The following is a 21,149-nucleotide window of genomic DNA, read 5'->3' on the forward strand; positions in this document are numbered from 1 at the left end:
CTACACACACTGTAGTGACAACCAACTGAAATCATTCCAGTTTAACCTGTTAATTTCCCCTTTAGTTCATGCTTCTTAAAAATAAATCTGATTTTATCAGGCAGAGGTTTTAACTGACTCCAAAGATTATCAAATCAGTATTAAATGGCCCATTGGATAGTGGGAATCTGCTAAGTGTCAAGCTTTTCATCCCTAGTAATTTTGAATTGAAAACTCCTCTAGCAGGCCAAGCATCTCAGTGTTGCTCCTTGAATCATCTGAACAGAAGTGTTATTACATTTTAAAATATCTTTCTCCCTACTCTCTAGATTGGTCACAGCAGATGTAGCTTTTTACACTGGAAATCTTCAAGCCTTAAAAGGCCTTAAAGACCTGGATCTAAACATGGCCGAGATCTGGGAACAGAAGAGGTGATGACAGTCTGGAGACCACATGTTTCTGAAGAAAACCTGGATGCCTGGTGTTTTAGGAACTGAACCTGGGACCCAGAGTGAACTGAGGCGGGGAAGGGAAGAGGAGGGGTCAGTGTTGGGGGCTGGATTCAGTGGGATCTTCAAGGAATGCCGTTTTCGTGCATCCTTGAGTAAGGAGTAACTGATCAGGTGTCTATAACATTTTCATTCTCTCTGGAAACAGACTCAGGTTTCTTTGGACCAAATCCAAAAGAACACATAGCTGTAACACAGCTGTAGCTGCCTAGAACGCTCTGTATACTTTATATTAAAATGCTCTGCATTTCTTCCAGTGCAATGAAATTCATATGGTGTCCCACCTTATTTAATGATGGTACAATTGAAAAGATTAAAATCTTAGTCAACCTCTGTAGAAAGTTTTCTCTATGAAAGTAAAGCTGTTTGAAAAATTATTTTTTTACAGATCTTTATAAAAAATAAACATCTTTTGATTGCTTGGATTTAGGAATTCAGTTTTTGTTGTAGTGACTAATGTCAGTTTCAGGTTTCGTGTGTTGCATATTTAACCTTTTCACTACCACTGTATGTCACCGGGCAAAGCCTCAAACTGCTAAATATATGGAAGACTGACTATGAGGAATAAAGAATGTTTGCATTTACTTATGCAACTACTAATTTAAATACTTTCCAGAAGTGATGTACACAAGGCTATGGTTTAATAGCTGTATTTATAAAAGTACCTATGAAGGGTTTGGGTTGTATTTTTGTTTTTTCTTTGCTTTTTGATTTCTAGTGGAGGCAAGAATACATATTTATATAATATGCCTACTTAGGAATTATCATTTTAACATTTAGATACATGAAATATGGCCCTCTTGGATTCTTGCTTTTAAGTTACTTTTGATATGTATATAAGTGAAGACCAGGGATAAACAGAACTTTTAAAATACAGGCTGCTGTGTCGGGGCCAGAAATGTAAGGTCAAGAGTAAGCTATTTAAGACTTTAGACTCGGCAGCACTCTACAAACGAAAGTGCCTGTGCCTCACACCCAGAATCTTGCCTCACCCTGTCTGAGTGCCTAATCTTGTGGTGATACTGTACAATGAAATAATCTTATTTTGTTGGTTTTTTTTGTTTTGTCTTCTCAAGAGGAATCTTTTTTTTTTAATCATTACAGAGGTATGTCATTGGTTCTTAAACTGTCAAAAATAAAGATGTAAAAAATCATCAGACTTAAAAGGCAACTGTTTTCAATGGTGCAGAATACAGTATACTTTAAACACAGCATTTTCAAAACAAGTATGGAAGAACTGGAAACATGATTTGATTAGAGAAAGGACTGTGTGAACTACCAGCAGACCTGATTTCAAAGGTTATAAGTATTTCTAAGAGATAACAAGTTTAAGAACTGGAGCTTTAATGAAAGGGAACTTCTAATGAAGTTATTATCCTCTTCTCCAACATACACTCTTCCAGAACACAAGATTGGGAAAGACATGCTCTGCTTTTGCTTACTACCCATTCAGCTGGGAAAAGAACTTGGATTAAATGTAGAAAGCATGGCAGGGACCCCATTTTAAAAACCAGATGAAGTACACCAAATACGTTCAAGTTCAGTTCCTGTGTCAGTAGCGGTGTCTGTTGACTAGTGTTAGACGTGAACACACAAACAGCAAACCAGGAGTGGGCAGCTGCCTGGCTAGTGAGCAAGCGTTCCAGGAAACCCACACCGAGCAAGCGTGCACTGCTGTCTCCTGCGGCTTCACACACAGCACAGACGCACAAGTCAACAAGTGGATTGTTGTATCACTTTATTTTTAATCAAAGGCAATTCAAAGTGACCGTCACTCAAGCTTCTGTTAAAGATCTGCCGAGTTGGCACAGTTCTAAGATTAAATAATATTGCACTTTAAGATGAACTAATCACTAGGCTCTTCATCAAAGAAGGAAAGTATTGCTCCATTTATGCTTTCCTTAGGCTAAAAGCAGATTGCAGAAAACTACTTTAAAAATCAACACTGCAGAGTACAGCACAGTGAAGTACCTGCTTATTTGAGCATCTTAGAGGACATTTTATTGTAAGAAACTCTTTAGCCCATAATTAGTATAAAGTGTATCTGGAAGCGCTTGTCTCAGTGGTCCAAGATTCGAAGATTTCCAGATACAATCTTGTTCTCTAACACTGCTCCAGGGGGGATGTCAATTCTGTCACCATGATTTGCAATAATGATAACTGTTCCCTAAGTGAAGAAAGAAAATCGCGATTGTAACTTTAAATTTCAACTGAAACATGCAAATGGTTATCTTAAAATCAAGCTCATGTTCAACAACTCCCTTTACAGTGTAGTTGCTGTAAATGTAAGATTAAACATGAAAGGTCAGTAGCCTCAGAAATACAAAATGTGTCCTTCCATCACAGTCCTAGGAGTGGTTCTAGACTTCTTAGAGGTGGCACCAGAAGGGGGAAGCAGACACACCAATGACCCGTCTCAGGCTCACTTGCAAGGCATTAGTCAGTCTTCTTAAGGAAGTAAAGGGTGTCTGGCTGATATTTACAGAGTTGGTTTTGTTCTGTGTCACTGCACCTGCACACGCATGTGGAAGACCAGAGGCAATCTCAAGTGCGCCCCACACCTTTTCAGAGGGGTTCTCGATCTCACTTTGCTGTGAGCAACAGGTGAGGCAGCAGGTGTGACTGACTAGCAGGCTGCAGGGATCGGGCCATCTGCTTCTGCAGTGGTGTAACAACTCGTGTACCACTGTGCCTTTTTTTTGTGGGCTCCGCAGGTGTGTATCTCCTTGGCCCCCTACTCCTTCCTTTTTTGTTTTTGAAGTTATTGGAAACATTTCTTATGTCTTAGTGTGATTTTCGATTAAGCAGTATACACAATGAAGTTATACTCACATATAATCTTGTTTCAACACCTTCAATGAAGCAAATGGCCTTAACACAACACTTAAAATATCAATACAGGGTTTTTATTAGATCATGTACTTAGGAAAAGGAAAGTATCTTCAATTGTGAGCTTTAATTATCTACCCTCTTCCGATTTCTCAACAGGAACAGATGATGACTATAAATGAAGTTTTCCTACTTTCAGAGTCATCTGGAGTGAGCTAATAATCATAATGCTAACAGGGACTATTCTGAAGACCATCCCATTTCACTTCTACCTAGTGTTTCCTTTCTCATTGATGGCTACATTCCACAAAGTTCCTCTACTGATTATGTTGTATTTTAAGTGGTTATGTGTCTGGATACACTAGTACTAAAATATAGTAGATCATCTATTCACACTAAGAATTATTCCTTAATGAAGGTAAATTTAGAACTAGAAAGTGAAGCCTATTTTATAAAGCCATTAATAAACATGACTTTCATCATACAAACCTTTAATGAAACATTTTTTCCAAATGTTACATCTCCTGAAACAGTGAGGTGGTCTAATTCCAGCATATCAGGTATACTTTCAAACCTTCTTAGGTAGTCTTGAACCTTTGAGAAGAAGCAGAAAAAATATTTCAGACAGCAGCACATGAAACCAATAGAGCCAGAGGGATCAGAGGACTTCACCTTTCACATGAGCACAGCCATGCCAACACTCCGTAAGGATTTCCTCTCATTTCCAGTTCTGACCCCTGCTCTTGCGTACATACCTTATTGCTGTTTTGCTTCTGTTCATACACTTCTCAGGTGCATTTCAGAATTACTGTTTCCATTTCTCCATCTTGATTATACTTCTGCATTCTTTATTTAACGAGCCTCTTCAGCTACATCCCATACACCCTCCCTTCTCTCTCGTTTTTTCTCATCTTTCCTAAGTACCTCTTTGTACTTGTGACTGTAACAGTCCACAGCTTTAAGAATCTAAGTCTGTGGACGCGGACAGTACCTCAGCCTTCCCCTCTAGCTACTTTACTCGCCTCAGTTTCTTTTCAAAGTCCATTCTACTGTGGTGATTGGAATGAGAATTGGCCCCTGAAAGCTCTAGTATTTGAATCCTTGGTCCACAAATCCAGCCCTACAGAAAGTACTAGAAGAAAAACTCCAACCCAAGGAAGTTAACTGTACCCTCAAAAACACAGTTGATAGGTAATCTCACATCAGCAAAACCCAAAGAAGGGAAACACACACACTACCACCACCACCACCAAAACCAAAAAATAACAGGAATCAATAATCATTGATTAATATACATTAATATCAATGGACTCAATTCTCTTACAAAAAACACAGGCTAACAGGATCCATCCTTCTGTTGCATACAAAAAACACCTCAACCTCGAAAACAGACACTACATCAGAGTAAAGGGTTGGGAAAAGATTTTCCAATCCAATGGATCTAAGCAGCAAGCTGTTGTAGCTAACCTAATATCTAACAAAATAGACTTTAATCAAAAGAGATGGAAAAGGACAATTCATACACATCACAGGAAAAATCAAGATTAAGTCTCAATTCTGAACATTTATGCTCCCAATACAAGGGCACCCATATTTGTGAAAGAAACATTACTAAAGCTTAACTCACACATCAAACCCCACACATTAACAGTGGGAGACTTCAACATTCCACTCTCATCAATGGACAGATCTGCCAGACTGAAACTTAACAGAGAAATAAGGGACCTAACATGTTATGACTCAAATGGACTTAAATAGCTACACAACATTCCATCCTAACAAAAAAGAATATACCTTCTTCTCAGCACCTCATGGAACCTTCTCTAAAATCGACCACATATTTGGTCACAAAGCAAATCTCAAGATACAAATAAATTGAAATAACCTCCTGTATTTTATCGGACCACCATATGGCTTAAAGTTAGATTTCAAAAACAAAATTACAGAACTGAATAATGCTCAACTGAATCACCAATGGTCAAGGAAGAAATGAAATTAAAGACTTCCTAGAATTCAATGAAAATGAATGTATTACAGACCCAAACTTATGGGACACCTTGGAAGCAGTGCTAAGGAGGGAAATTCATTGCACTAAATGCCCACATAAAGAAGTTGGAGAAATCTCACACTATCGACTTAACAGCACACGTAAAAGCTCTAGAATGAAAAGAAACAGACACACCTAAGAGGAATAGATGCCAGGAAATCAAATTGAGGGCCGAAATAATAAAACAAATGAGAATACAAAGAATCAATGAAACAAAGAGTTGGTTCTTTGAGAAAATCAAAAGATAGACAAGCCATTATCCAAACTAACCAAAAGGCAGAGAGAGAACATCCAAATTAACAAAATCAGAAATGAAAAGGGAGACATAACAACAGACAATGAGGAAATCCAGAGACTCTTCAGGTCATATTTCTAAAACTTGTACTCCACAAAATTGGAAAATCTAAAAGAAATGGACTATTTTCTGGATAGGTACCACATGCCAAAGTTCAATCAAGGCCAGATAAACAATTTAAATAGACCAGTAACCCCTAAGGAAATAGAAACAGTCATTACAAGTCACAAATAATATAAAATACCTTGGGGTAACTCTAAGCAAGTGAAAGACCTGTATGACAAGAAATTTAAGTCTCTGAAGAAAGAAATTGAAGAAGACATCAGAAATGGAAAGATCTCCCTCCGATGATCATGGATAGGTAGGATTAACGTAGTAAAAATGGCAATCTTACCAAAAGCAATCTACAGATTCAATGCAATCCTCATCAAACCCCAACACAATTCTTCAAAGACCTAGAAAGAACAATACTCAACTTCATATGGAAAAACAAAAAACCCAGGATAGCTAAAACAATCCTGTACAATAAAGCCACCGCTGGAGGCATAACCATCCCTGACCTCAAGCTCTACTACATAGCTATAGTAATAAAAACAGCTTGGTATTGGCATAAAAACCGACATGTGGACCAATGGAATCGAAATGAAGACCCTGACATTAAGTCACACACCTATGAACACCCGATTTTTGACAAAGAAGCCAAAACTGTACAATGGAGAAAAAAAAAAAAAAACATCTTCAACAAATGGTGCTGGAGTAACTGGATGTCAACATGTAGAAGATTGCAAATGACCCATATCTATCACCATGCACAAAACTCTAGTCCAAGTGGATCAAAGACCTCAATATAAAACCAGTTACACTGAACCTGACAGAAGAGAAAGTAGGAAGTAGTCCTGAATGCATTGGCACAGGAGACCATTTCCTAAATATAACACCAGAAGCATAGACACTGAGAGCAACAATTAATAAATGGGACCTCCTGAAACTGAAAAGCTTCTGTAAGGCAAAGGACACAGTAAATAAGACAAACAACAGCCTACAGAATGGGAAAAGATCACCAACCCCATATCTGACAGAAGGATGATCTCCAAAATATATAAGGAACTCAAGAAACTAGACACCAAAATAACAAACGATCCTATTTTAAAAATGGGCAACAGATGCATTAGTTGGCTGTCTGAATCCTGGACCTATGCAGGGACGCTTGGCTCGGTCTGGGAGGGGGGGACTGGACCTGGCTGGACTGAGTCTACCAGGTCGATCCCGGTCCTCGGGGGAGACCTTGATCTGGAGGAGGTGGGAATGGGGGGTGGGGTGGGGGGAGGGGGAAGGGGGCGAGAGTGGGAGAACAGGGGACTCTGTGGCTATTATGTTGAACTAAATGATGTTGTAAAATAAATTTAAAAAAAAAAAAGAAAAAAAAATGGGCAACAGAGCTAAACAGAGAATCTTCAACAGAAGAATCTGTTAAAAGATATTTAAGGAATCCTTAGTGATTGGGTAAATGCAAATCAAACTAACACCTGTCAGAATGGCTAAGATCAAAAACACGGAAGACAGCTTATGTTGGAGAGGATGTGGAGCAAGGGGAACACTCCTCCACTGTTGGTGGGAGTGCAAACTTGTACAGCCACTTTGGAAATCAGTATGGCTGTTTCTCAGAAAACTGGGAATCAATCTTCCCGAAGACCCAGCTATATCACTCTTCAGCATATACCCAAAGAATGCTCAAACATGCCACAGGGACACATGCTCAACTATGTTCATAGCAGCATTATTCATAACAGCCAGAACCTGGAAACAACCTAGATGCCTCTCAACCAAAGAATGGATTAAGAAAATGTGGTACATATACACAATGGAGTATTATTCAGCAGTGAATAACAATGACATCATGAAATTTGCAGGCAAATGGATGGAACTAGAAAATATCATCCTTAGTGAGGTAACCCAGACTCAGAAGACAAACATGGTATGGACTCACTCATAAGTGGATACTAGATGTAAAGCAAAGGATAACTAGACTACAACCCACAACTCCAGAGAAGCTAGCTAACAAGGAGGACCCAAAGAGGGACACATGGATTGCCCTGGGAAGGGGAAACAGATGAGATCTCCATGAGTAAAGTAGGGATGAGGGGTGAGCAATGGAGGACGGGATGGGGGATGAGAATATGGCGGAACAGGATGGTTGAGCTGAACAAGGATGGAGTGGGAGAGCAATGAAAGAGATACTATGATAGAGGGAGACATCATGGAGATAGAAGAAACCGGGTGCTAGGGAAGTTCCTAGGAATCCCCAAGGATGACCCCCAGCTTAGACTACTACCAATAGTGGAGAGGGTGCCTAAACTGGCTTACCCCAGTGATCAGATCAGTGAATACCCTAACTGTCATCATAAAGCCTTTCTCCAGTAACTGATGGAAGCAGATGCAGAGATCCACAGCCAAACACCAGGCAAAACTCCAGGAGTCCAGTCAAAGAGAGGGAAGAGGGAGTCTATGAGCAAGATCATGATGGGGAAACCTACAGAGACAATCAAACCAAACCAAACCAATGCGAACTCATGAAATTCAGATCAGCAGCTGTGGTGCCTGCATGGGACTGGACTGGACCCTCTGTATAGCGCGACAGTTGTGTAACTTGATCTGCTTAAGGTGCCTACTGGCAGTAGGATCAGAATCTGTCCCTGTTGCATGAGCTTGCTTTCTGGAGCCCACTGCCTATTATGGGACATCTCGCACAGCCTTAAAGCAGGGGAAAGGGCTTGGACCTGCCTCTACTAAATGTACCTCCTTCCTTCTTATAAGAGGAAATGGGGGGTGGGTTGAAAGGGGGAGGCTGGAGGGGCAGGAGGAGGGAAGAGGAGGATCTTTGGTATAGAAAATGGATGAAAAAAAATTTAATTAAAAAAAAAAAAAGGAAACCTTTAGGTGGAAAGATAGCAGAGAGGAGACAGACAAAAAACAGGATAACTTCAGGAGGACCTGGATCAAAATCCACCGGCCCCTTCTGTCTCTTCAAATAATGCCAAGGGGTGGGACCTCCCCTTACTAGACCTCCCCCTTACTAGATCTAAGCATACTGCAGTCAAGTGCAGACTCTTCCAAACACCTGGTAACCACGCAGGTGGTCATATCATCCCCTTATGCAGCCCTGCTGGGTAAAGCAAGCTCTCACTAGGAAACCTATGTGGGTCTCCACAAATCTCCATATCTAGAATCTACCAAGAGAAGACAGGAGCACAATACATATTTATTAAACTAGTAATAACCCTTTCTGACTGATGAGAGCAGTAGTAGTCTTAGAAGAGACAAAATAAAACGTCCCCAAATTAAAGCATTCTTTCCTACTCTCCAGAGCAACTACACATTAAGTCAATTCCTGCATACCAAAGACAGAAGGAAACACAGGTCAACGGTGAAAAATAATTCTCTAATTACCTTAACAAGTTACCTACCTTGGTAAAAGAACTTCCTAGTTTAACCAAAGGTACTGTAGGAAACTCCCGCTTTTCACTCATGGTCAGAGACCCTGCATTAAGGCTATAGAGGTTTGACATCACAAGCAAGAGATCTGACGTGGTCTTCACAGGCAGAAACCGACTTCTTGGAACATTAATACCTAAAGAATTCTCGAAACTTTTAATTGCAGCTCCAACTGCAGTTTCTAACTGAATGACATTCAGGCCTCCATCCAAAGTCTATAAAAAAAGAAAGAAGAAAAAAGGAGGTTGGTAAGAGTGGGGAAACAGGGTTTGGGGCTTATTTGGTTTTGTTTGTTTGTTTTGAGACAGAATCTCAGGTATCAAACTCTCTATGTGCTGAGGACACCTTGAACTACCTCCGACCTCCACTTCTCCACAGCTAGAACTAAGGGTTTATACCACCACACCCAGGAAACACAGACCTTATACACCCAGCTTTGTTCCATGTGTGATGTCAATACTTGGAAAGCTGCCAGTAGCCATGTTAGAGGAGCAGCAGATGGCAATTGAAGTTCAAGGTTCAGCCCACCAGAAGGAAACTCTGATGGGTCGATCTTGTTTAAGTAATCCTATAAGACTACAGACCCCAGGATGTCTTTTGCTTCTGCTGTGCCTTTACATGTTTGCTGTTCCAATCTTTCTCTGGTATCTGGCATGATATGAGTGGATGTGGGGAGACACCCACCCACACACTGCCTGTAATATAGTGTGTTTATCTCACCCAAACATCCAATCTACTGGCTATATTCATCTGTGGATTGTCAAGAAGATGACTCCTTCCTAAACTGTGCTGTCTAATTGATATAATGTTATCTTATAAAGAGTTTTGATGAATAAAAATAAAAACAAGGAAATGCTACACAGTCAGGGCCTATGAGGTCTCCCTATGAAGTTGCTTCAGATCACAGCTCAAATTAATGTTGTTTAAAAAAAAAAAAAAAAAAAAAAAAAAACACAACGAGCCAGGCTGGCTCAAATTCCTTTCATCTTAATGCTGAGAAATGCAGTCACAGGTTCTGGTGTGCATCATTAGCTGAAACAAAGCTTCCAAATAACTTCAGATTAGACAAGATGACTTGTTAATAGTTTTTAAGATAAACAATCCCAGAAAAACAATCTAGAGTTCACAAGGACACACAGCTGAGCTCATGATCTATTATTCTATGACAAACTACTTAGATACACTGCATGTGAGTTGTCAGGATGACTCTGTTTTTAATCTTGTTAAGGAGATTTAAAAACAAAAACCAAAAAAACATATCTTTACCTATAATCATTCACTTGAGAAATGGAATGTGACTCCTGCATTGTCTGAAAGATTTTGTTGTGGTATATAAGCGGTGGAGGGTGAGAACAACATGAGAGGAGAATAAAAAAAGGAAACCATCAAGAGAGTGTGTGAGTGTCCTTTTCCCTAATCCCCTCGGATACTAAAGTCTCAGCTACGCCAACGCTATGGGTTTCCCTTCAAGCCCTGTGGGGCCTGGAGGCTGGCACCTCAGGCTGCGACAGGAAGTGGTTTCATAGAATCATGAGAGCTGACATTAGCCAAGAACTTATATTATGCTCCATATGTGATTTTTTTTTTTTTTTAAGTCTCTTAACTTGAGTGAGCAACATGTCTATTTTTCAGTAAAGAGCCTAGGGTTGAGAAAACTTACTCAAGATTCCTACAGGAAAATGGCATGTGAGTATAAAAGCAGTAATGAACTGAGGAGGTCCTTTCAGCTTAGGGTCAAATCAGGAGCCCATCACTAAGATGAGTGCAGACCTGGAGAACCTGACTAGCCAGAGGGAGTAGGCAGGTGTCTGCCTTTAGAAGCCAGGGAACCCTGGACTGTGATCGTCACTTACCTTTGGATTCACAATGATTTCCATGTCAATGGCATTCTGTTCCTGCAGTCTTTTAACTGCTGCAAGAGAAATCCATAGGTTGTTTGTGTTAAATATTTTAAATTTTGACACAGACTTGAATTCATCAACATGTGCTTTTGGCACTTGAGCGATTTCCACCAGTCTCAGTTTGCCTTCGTACTGAGTGAGTGTCCCACCCTAGAAAAGCAGAAAATCATGAGTGCTTCCAAATCTTTTGCAATCAGCCATACCACACTGATTATGACTTCTGTAAAATTTCCTAGAAGACACTGACTATATAACCTTCTAATACCCAGAGACACATTCATGATTGAGATTGTTACTTTAAACAGTGTCCTGTCTATTATTAAAGCCTTGGTGAGTACACCAGAGTCCTCCTCCCCTTCCTAAAGTCTGCTACAGGAACATTCCTCTTATTTCCAAACCACTACCCACCACCACAAAGCTTAGTCCTACATAGACAACACCAAATATGCAGTGTTCAATTTATACTTTGTACTAAACAACTGCATTTTTTTTACACAACTGTAAAGACAGTGCACTGACAAAGTACACATAATACATAAAGTATGCATATAATACATATACACATTTTATAGAAATAAATTTCCATGAAAGCGATGACATAATAAAATATGCCAAACTTGACGAGTAGTAATGGTGTGAACAAATCTGCTGTGTGTTTTCACATTTGTTCCATAGAAACATATGAAACTTTTTAATTTAAATTACTGACACAGATTTAGACTATTATTAATTCTGGGCTCATGATACACACTGTTATTTAGAACCTAAGGTACCTCACAGAATAACATCACACTCTCTTAAAATGATGTTAAGTAAATAATAAGTATGTTGTGCATAGAATAGAAACTTATAAACCCAAAAAATTTTTTTGACTATATAATTTATCAAATGTAAAAACATAAATCTCCAAATTGATTCTTTGGTATTTACCTTTACATCTGCTCGTGTTTTATTTGTGACTTCCATGACAAATTCACAGCGCTTCCCATTGGGTGGGTTCATTAGATGATTAAGAATATAAAGATCCACTGTGGCACCCAGGTTATCTATGTTAGACACAAAAATATACTCTTTGCCTTCTTCTAGAAAGGTGTCGAGCAAGCCAGAGTTATAGAAACTAGCATAGATGTCTCCATGCCCTGGAGGGTACCAAGCTTCTGTACTTTCCCCTGAGTAAGACACATCCTTTGCTACAGGAAGCAAGGATTCCTTATTAATCCTCGGGTACCTTTAAAAAGAAAACAAGAAAGTTCTTTATTGTAGTGTACCCCAACCCTTCAGGTAAAACAACAGATTAAAATGAAACAAGGGCTGGAGAGATGGATCAATGGTTAAGAGCTTGCACTGGTCAGTTCCCAGCACCCTTATCAAGTGGCTCGCAAGCTCCTGTAAACCCAGTTTCAGGGGATTTGCACCCTCTTCTGGCCTCCTTGGGTACCTGCACTCATGCGCACATGCCCACACACAGATATACACAGATACATATAATAAAAAATAAAACAAAATCTTTTTAAAATATTAAATAAAACATCCCTCCATTTCAGAGACTGTCAATAGTAAATTATAGGTGAATCCTTTTAAGAAAACCTGTCATTATTTTTTAAAAAATATATTTTCTAGATAGTTATTCAAGGGAAGTTTTCCATGGCCATACAAATAGGAAGACACTTCATATTTTTAAGGTATTTTTTTACAATTCTCTAAGAAGAAAGACTCAGTAAGTAAATATTTTTAAACTTATTGGTTCTTGTGCCTTAAGATCTCTCTGAGGCAGTCTGCCCATTCTTAAACACAGTCATCAGGGGTTGCTGCTCCTTCCTTGAGCACCCAGGTGTCTGCACACGGATAAAAGCTGGCAAACAGGAGAGGAAAGCAGGAAAGAGCACGTGGACAGCCACTAGGAAACAGGCAACACACACTATGATGTTAAAAAAAAAGTGATGTGAAAACAGATTTCAAAATACCAACAAACTGAACTTCCAACTTTAGATACTATTTCCAAAATGTTTCTGTAGGCTGCTGTCTATCTACCTCTAACTAGAAAGCTTGTCCCCCAATCATCTGAATTCCTTTCTACTCACTCTACTCCCCCAAGAGTAGATGTTTTTCTCTAAAACTTACTTAAATTTCCACAGGTTTATCTACTCAGGTGAAGAAACGTTCCCACAGTGAAGATGCTCAGTATTGTCTGCAGGAAGTCACCCACCTGACTGGAGACCTTAAGCACGTGAAGACTTTATAAGCTGCCTTTGAATATCTAGGACATAGAATAAGATCTCAAGCAGATCCCCTGAGAAACTGGAAATTACAGAACCAAAGTTTATAACCATCCCATGTTTATCAGCCTGTATTTAGTTTTAAAGGTGTCAAGTTCTTGCATGGATTGACCTTTGCTGCATGAGGCCACTGTGTTGCAATAATAAAGAGAATTCCCAGGGGCCAAATCCCACCAGCTAGTTATTTTTATTTCCAGTACCTGCTTTGATTGAAGGTGTAGATTTTCACACGGCAATGATTGTACTTCTGAAGTATTTTTTTTGTGTCTTCATCCGTGTTAAAAGAGTTCATTAAAACAAGAGGGACATCTGTATTGTAGGTTTTGTTCAAATGCTGAAGAGGAGAGTGATAATCAGATCATCCAGACTCACGTTCTCTGACTTGCAATCTAAAATTGTCTCTTCAACAGCTAATCACAAAATGTTTAAAGCCTGACCTATAACTCTCTCTGGGTTTATATATACATATATATACATGTACATTTTACATAAGTAACCACTTGGCATGAGCCAGACGTGTGGGTAAGCAATTCATCAAGTATTCATTCAATAAATCATGGCCCTTTGGAACAGAAGCTACTATCTGAATTCCATGGCTAACTCAGCTGAGGCCCACATTTGGCTGCCCAGGACAGTCCGCACTGGAGCCGTGTGCTCAGCTAACAGTCCTATGGCCTGAAGGCAGACAGGTGCTAAATAAGCGTTTGCTCTTGTATCCAAGCTCTGTGGGGTGAGAACACAAATGCTACCAAGTCACGGTCTCCTGTCCTCAGGGTGAATTTCAAACGTCAATCACACTTCGGCTGAGATCTTCTCAGTCTCCCAAAGGAGGCAACACAGCAGGAAGAGACTCTCAGAAACCAGACTGTCTTATATTCAGATTTTGATTACACTGTGAGCTGCTGAGAGGAATGAATGGGTCACTGTGGAGACGGTGCTCAGCAAAGCTGGTGCGCAGTGACTACTGGGCACACAGTAGCTTAGCTGCCGCTCGTGGTGTGACTGCACTTGCTGCCCAGACTAGGGAAACAATGGAAGGAAAGACAAGGTCTCTGCACCATAGGGTCTACAGTTAGAAATTTTGTCAAAGAAGGAAGCCAAGAGTCGTTCTGCATCCACCACATCCTAGCAGATGTGGGACATCCTCCTCAGCTCCCCAAAGGATTAAGTGGGAAAACTAGTGTCATGAAGGTTGTCACTGAGAGAAAGTAGTTCAGGCAGATCAAAGGAGGATCTGGACAGACTCAGGTGTTCAGTATCTACAACTGCTCCGTACAATCAAACTTACATCTTAAGGATCTACCCTTACAAACACCCCCACATCCTAACAAGGAGACAAAACAGCACTCTCTTCGACTAGCTCAAACTCACATCCACATTTCCTAATATAGCACTTACATTAGTGTAAAAACTACACCTGCTTTAGTTTAGCCATTTAGAATGGCTAAATACTACTCACTTCGATTTGCTGAACAGTAAGATCCAAGAAGGTGTTCTCATTTCTTACACCGATCAGACTCTTGGGGCCCTTGCAGCCCATGCTAGTTCCCAGACCACCATTGAGTTTCACCACCACCAATTTGTTCAACACAGACGATATATTATCAGGCAAGCCTCTGGCCTTTATCTTTTCATAGGGTTGGATCTGAAAGAAAATACACAATTAGAGATATCATTTAAGTAGCTTTATGAGATAGGAAAGACAATCAACCCCAAGGTTACTTTCACGGTTCCTTAAAAGTTTTGTTCTCTCAGAGAATTTGACATTGCTGCTGCCACTGTTGCTGTTATAGCAGAGGCGGCCACCGCTGCTACTGTTTCTGGGATTACCATCTCATAATTGCTTACTACAGCTAGCACAGTGGAGACCCTGGCAACAAAAATAGTTACCACAGTTAGCTAATCTTTCATTCTATTGAGCATGATAAATTTAATTCAGTAGTTATATACATCTCAATTGGCTTTGAAAATTATAAATTTATAAACTCAAGTTCCAGTTGCTTTTGGGATACCATCTTACAAGGACTCCAATGTACAGTATGGCTCGTTAAGGAAGGGAATGGCTCAGTTGCCTTTAGCCTACTGGCTATGGGTGAGATAGAATCTCTGTTGGTCTTTTCTGTATCGAACACACAAATTGCAAGCCCAGTGCCACTTTGAGATCTTTGGCAGCAATTAACTATGCAGCTCACACACGACTGAGCCAGTATGATACTGAGTATTCAGAAATGGGTAATGCCTGGGGGGCGCTCACCAACCTAAGACAGAGCACCTGTGTGGCCTGGGCAGGCGACTCCATGATGGGTAAGGTGACCTGCTGACGTCCCACGCAAACCAAGTCAGAAGCTCATTTTTTAATAAAAAGGGGACCTGCAGGGCCCTGGCCCCTGTTTTGGGTAACTGTTGCCTTGCTTGCGGACCTTGACCTTGATATCCTCCCTATGCTAATTCCCTGCCAGGTTCCACTCTCCTGAATGCTTAAGGGAAGTTCCTTGTCTGTGTATCCTGAATAATGGGAGTTAACAGCTTAGATGCAAGATTGTAAAACATTAGTAGCAAAACTTCTGCCCTCCGGAGTCCTCCCATTGTGCTGTAAGCCTGTATTTAAGTCCTCCTACCCCCTTCAAGAAATAACATTCGACATTTAAAATTAAATATATATATATATATATATATATATATATATATATATATATATTTAAATGAATACTGCAAATGTAATCTATGAATACCACAAATGTGATTAATATCATGAGTGTAAGTAATGAATGAGTGTAATTTTAAAAATAAATAAAAATAAAAATTAAAAAAAAAGTTTTGTTCTCTCAATGAAAAATTACAGCAAGTCCACGTGACAATTTCCCTTGCACAAAGAAGCAGCTCAATGTCATGTCTAATTACTGTGAAGTCAGTGCACAGCCATTTGTCTGACTGGTGTGAATATCTAAATCTTGAATTATCTTAAGATGTTATTTCCAATCTTAATCAAAATATCAAACAAGATACTCATCAATCTAAATATTTTAGGTGCATTATATTCTACTTCAATTCTGGAGAATAATACATTATTAATCATATACTATTTTTCCTACCACAGGAGGCAAAAAGCCAACATACATTTATCTCTTTGTTTTCCATATTTCCCCATTTAGTCGTAAGAAACCCAGCGGAAGAAGGTGGAACAGGCTCTCAGCCACAATTCTAGGTGTGCACAAGCACAGTTCCTTCCTCAGAAATTTAACTCAAGGACGTCACTGTCCTTGTCTTAAGAAATGCCCTGGGAGGGAAGGAGAGAACAAAGGCTGAGGCCCCACCCCCTCTCTGTCATCCCAGCTGGGAGCACAGGGCCCTACCCCCTCTCTGTCATCCTAGCATTGTGAGCACAGGGCTCCACCCCTTCTCTATCATCCCAGCTGGGAGCACAGGGCCCAACCCCCTCTCTGTCATCCTAGCATTGTGAGCACAGGGCCCAACCCCCTCTCTATCATCCCAGCTCTGTGAGCACAGGGCCCAACCCCCTCTCTATCATCCCAGCTCTGTGAGCACAGGGCCCAACCCCCTCTCTATCATCCTAGCTCTGTGAGCACAGGGCCCCACACCCTCTCTATCATCCCAGCTGTGAGCAAAGGGCCCCACCCCCTCTATCATCCCAGCTCTGTGAGCACAGGGCCTTAGTCTTGAGTTTGTTCTTTAAGCACAGAAACAGTAACATTTATAGGAAAGACCCATGTTTTTGCTGTTGTTCAAAGCAGAGTAACAAGTCTTACATCTTATAGCAAGAATGAAAGCTTTTTATAAGATCACAATGCATTTTCTATCCACGTGTGAAATTTCTGTTATTTTGCTTTAATAGGACAAGCCCTCAAATGTCCTCTTTAGTTCTGCCACAGTAGAAGATAGATAACATAAGTAGCCAACCAGTGGTTACTCTACAGACGTCAGCTGTCGTTTGCTCTGTGATCTGTAAACGTGCACTTGTGTGAGGTCATTTTGATTGGAAAAGGAAGGACCCGGGCGGCTCCCCTCTTGTGACCTAAGCCTTGTAGGCCAACATCACATGTTTGATGGACAAACTCTTTACATAATTCTTGTTCACAGATCTTTCTACAAAATACTCATTTGTGACGTAGTTCTGCTAACTGCCAAGTGTAGATGAAGACTCTCTTACTTGCTGTAAATACTAAAGAAAGTACTCTTCTCCAAGGCTTCCTGCTGAGAAGCCCACTATCACCCACTCTAAATTATTTCTCAGTGTGGTAGGATGGTCAGTTTTCCTGGTATATGCTGCGTACGCTTCGGTAGCTATTCTCATCCATGAACCAAAAGAAAGGCTGGTGGCAAACAAACAAACAAACAACAACCACCACAACCACGGAAGAGGATGAAAGGCGCTCTAAGGAAGACAAAGTCCCACCTTAAGCATCACACCATTAGAAAAACAAGAGGAGATGACAGAGATGGAGCCTTCTGTGCCCTGTGTCACAGCGAAGTTATAATCCTTCCTAACCCAGCTGTTGCCAAAATCACCTGAAATAAGAGAACGCTGCTGTGACACCGTGGCTTCAGATGGTCGGTCACGGTCAGGGGTTTCCTTGGACTGTGTGTGTGTGTGTGTGTGTGTGTGTGTGTGTGTGTGTGTGTGTGTGTGTGTAATATATATATATTTTTTTTTTCTAAAAAGTTAATTTTTTTCTAAAAAGCCAGTAACTTCTACTTAGCAGCTACTTTCACTTCCCACACCAAGTACTTTGCTGAAAATCCAGTTGTTATATTCATTTTAGGTCGAACTGATACCTCAGAAATATTCTCATTTAATTAAGGCTCTGGATATGTATTTTAAAACTCTATTACTTATTTGTCTCTGAACTTATGAATACAACTGAATCATTCTATAAAATAGGTACACCATCAGCACCACACATATTGTGGCATGTTTTTCCATATTTGAGTATTCTGATGCAAAAAGAGGCAAATATCTAGATGTAAGAACAGTCAACAACTCCCTATGATGGAGCTGGAGAGATGCTCAGCAGTGGTCAAGAGCTCTTCCTGCTCTTCAAAGGACATGCGTTCAACTCTCAGCACCCACATCAAGTGCCTCACAGCTGCCTGTAACTCAACTCCAGGGGATCAACACTGTCTCTCTCTTCTGGCCTCCATGGACACACGCACATACACATAAACACACACACACACACACACACACACACACACACACACACGCACGCACGCACGCACGCACGCACACGCACACATGTACGCACGCACACGCGCACATACACAGAGTCAAAATAGAATGTTTAAAAAGAAAAAACATTACAACTGATGATTTTATGTACAATAATGTTTTCAAATATTTAAGTTAAACTTGGAAGCATAATAACAAAACAAGAATTCAATGTATAAACAAGTTAAAGATCTTTAAGAAAATGTAATTTATATTTTTAGCTGATAGTATTTGAAATGCAATTAAATAATAATGTCAGGAAGGATAACAGGATTTGGATCACATCTTCATTCTATACGCTAAGGAATTCTTTGGAACACTAACATTCCCATTAAATAAAGAACTTTGGGATCCACAGTTAATCTTTAGCTATTTAATTCCCTTAAGGTCCATTTTTTTCAAGAATGTATATTAAAGGAATTTTTTATTCTATAATGATGAGTTAAAAACCAAACACCAATCTCATTGACTTCCAATTTTTCCAGGAGGAAAAACAAAAACCAAACAAACAAACAAATAAAATATAACAACTTCAAAATCATGGATGTTCATGATAAATACTCTCTGACCTATACTCCATAGTTTGTGAAGCAAAATATTTAGAGATAAGAGTTACTCACATCCTTTATGGTAATTAAACTTCAAAACGCTATACTACTGGGTGCTGCAATGCACTTCTGTAATCCCAGCATTCAACAGGCAGGAGGACTGCAAGTTCAAGGGCAGCCTGGGCTACATGCAGAAGACCTGTCTCAAAAGTGAGAAAGCGAGGCACAACAACAAACAAGAATTGGCTCGTAAGACCAATTCCTCATAAATGAGTCCACGGAAGTGAAGTGAATGAGAGCGTGAAGGAGAGGCTAGGAGGAGGCTAGAGGAGAACCAGGGTGCAAAGGGCTAAGGGGAAGGATGGGCAGAGGGAGGGGGCAGAGAAGGGAGGAGGGGCAGGGGTAGTCAAACCAAAGATATATGAAAAGACCTTAAGGAAATCAGATACATGGTAATACTAATTTAAAAAAATTATAAACTCTGGGGCATGAGCACTCACAACTCAAGGCCAAAAAAAAAATTAGTTAATATTTGATGCCTGAGGTTTTCTATGAAGTGTTATGTCCTAATCAGTATCAGTGATACACCTACCTGCCTCAGTAAGTCTGACTCTTAAAGAAGTAAAGATCCTACTGGGGAATTTGTTTATAAGGAAAAGAATCTGAAAAGAACCATTAAAGGACAAGGAAGAGATCCACACAGTAGTGAACAGGGAGGAAATGAAAGCCAAGAGTGTTGGAGGGTATTTCGCTGCTGGGAACCTCCAGGGAAGCACGTCTGTGACTTACATTTCATGACTTAACCCCCGCCCATCCCCGCCCCAAATTCCTCACCATACACGCACACGTGTGTGTGCTAGGCAACAAACTCAAAAACTGATGAATCTAGTAACTATTTGATTCCAAGAAGCCAGGATATTTTTGTCTACAGCTTACTGCAGGTTTTAACTTATTAGTTTATTAGGGAGTAGGCAGGAATTTCCGTCATATAAATCATCTTGTACATAACAAGTGCCCTGTTCATGAGAGTCCACACCCTCCACCAGGGGAGCTCACCAAACAGTTCCACAGAACTTAGTGTAGTTCAACAGGCCAGGGGTGTGGCAGTGGTGTCAACGTTGGAACATTGCTTAGCAGCAGCTGGTTACACTGGACACACCCAGAGACAGCAACATTTCAGACTCCTCAAGTCTAAATTCCTCAGTAGGATCTTTTTTTTTTTAAAGACTGGTAGTTGTCACTGACAGTACCACACAAAGAAGGAGTGGTGGTTCCCTGACATCTGGAGAAGGTAGATGATGTCTATATAACTTAGGAGACAAGACTTCATAGACTCTGCTCTTCCATGTTCCTTCTCAGCTTCCTCAAGAACACACACAAATACACTGCAATGCATTGGTCGATGCTAGGCCACAACAGAGACGAGCTGCAGTGACTCGCACCGAGTCACTGGAGTCACTAAGTGTGAACCAGCTTTGAGCTTCCGGTCCTAATTGTCACGTCTCAAAGAAACCAAGGGCTAGTCTCACTCAGGACCTGTGGAAGCAGTTACAGAAGGGATTTTGGCCCCTTATCAACAACAGGCTGGAAGGTAAGGTCTCAAACCCAGGACAAACCTCACTCAGTGCCTGTGGCTCCTCTCAGCACTCCTCACCCTGCCCGCCCCTCCCCTAAACCTCTCCCTCCCAGGGGCTGGGCTTCCACCCCAGCCCATTCCCACCCCCCACCCACCCCGAGGCCTAGATCCCTGTATCACCCAGCTATTTTGGCTACACTGGTCTCTTGGCCTGGGCCCCCTTTCTTGGTCAATGGCTCCTCTTTTGCTCTCTCCTCCTCTCTCCTCTCATGGTGGGGTTTAGTCTGCCAGTCACGTTCCGCCTGGACCTTCCCTCTGCCTGCTTTCTCCTTTTATCTACAACAAAAATCTTCTCCAAACTTTAGAAGGAGCATGTCCTTTTATTTCATTTTTTTATTCATTCATTAATCATTGTGCTTCTCTGTTTTTCCCCAGACAAGAAAAGAATTCACTGTTCTAAGATAAGAAGC

General features: G+C 40.6%; 2 protein-coding genes across 9 annotated transcripts in view; one reads left to right on the plus strand and one right to left on the minus strand.

Moving 5' to 3' along the window:
- Positions 1-1,647, plus strand: part of Vps54 (VPS54 subunit of GARP complex) — an 86,377-nt gene extending 84,730 nt beyond the window's left edge. For all 5 annotated transcript variants that reach the window (XM_076546050.1, XM_076546055.1, XM_076546051.1 and 2 more), the window contains exon 23: positions 309-1,647. In XM_076546050.1, the coding sequence (XP_076402165.1) occupies positions 309-414 (106 nt within the window). In that variant the 3' untranslated portion in view covers positions 415-1,647. The remainder of the gene's footprint in view (positions 1-308) is intronic.
- A 562-nt stretch (positions 1,648-2,209) lies between these two features.
- The window catches only part of Ugp2 (UDP-glucose pyrophosphorylase 2), a 66,392-nt gene continuing 47,452 nt past the window's right edge, over positions 2,210-21,149 (minus strand). For all 4 annotated transcript variants that reach the window (XM_015993692.3, XM_076546056.1, XM_006974807.4 and 1 more), the window contains exons 4-10: positions 14,788-14,973; positions 13,529-13,662; positions 11,983-12,280; positions 11,005-11,202; positions 9,124-9,366; positions 3,807-3,911; positions 2,210-2,655 (exon numbers count right to left, since the gene is read on the minus strand). In XM_015993692.3, coding sequence (XP_015849178.1) covers positions 2,548-2,655; positions 3,807-3,911; positions 9,124-9,366; positions 11,005-11,202; positions 11,983-12,280; positions 13,529-13,662; positions 14,788-14,973 — 1,272 coding nt within the window. In that variant the 3' untranslated portion in view covers positions 2,210-2,547. The remainder of the gene's footprint in view (positions 2,656-3,806; positions 3,912-9,123; positions 9,367-11,004; positions 11,203-11,982; positions 12,281-13,528; positions 13,663-14,787; positions 14,974-21,149) is intronic.

Source organism: Peromyscus maniculatus, chromosome 10 (assembly GCF_049852395.1).
Source record: "Peromyscus maniculatus bairdii isolate BWxNUB_F1_BW_parent chromosome 10, HU_Pman_BW_mat_3.1, whole genome shotgun sequence".
Classification (NCBI taxonomy): domain Eukaryota; kingdom Metazoa; phylum Chordata; class Mammalia; order Rodentia; family Cricetidae; genus Peromyscus; species Peromyscus maniculatus.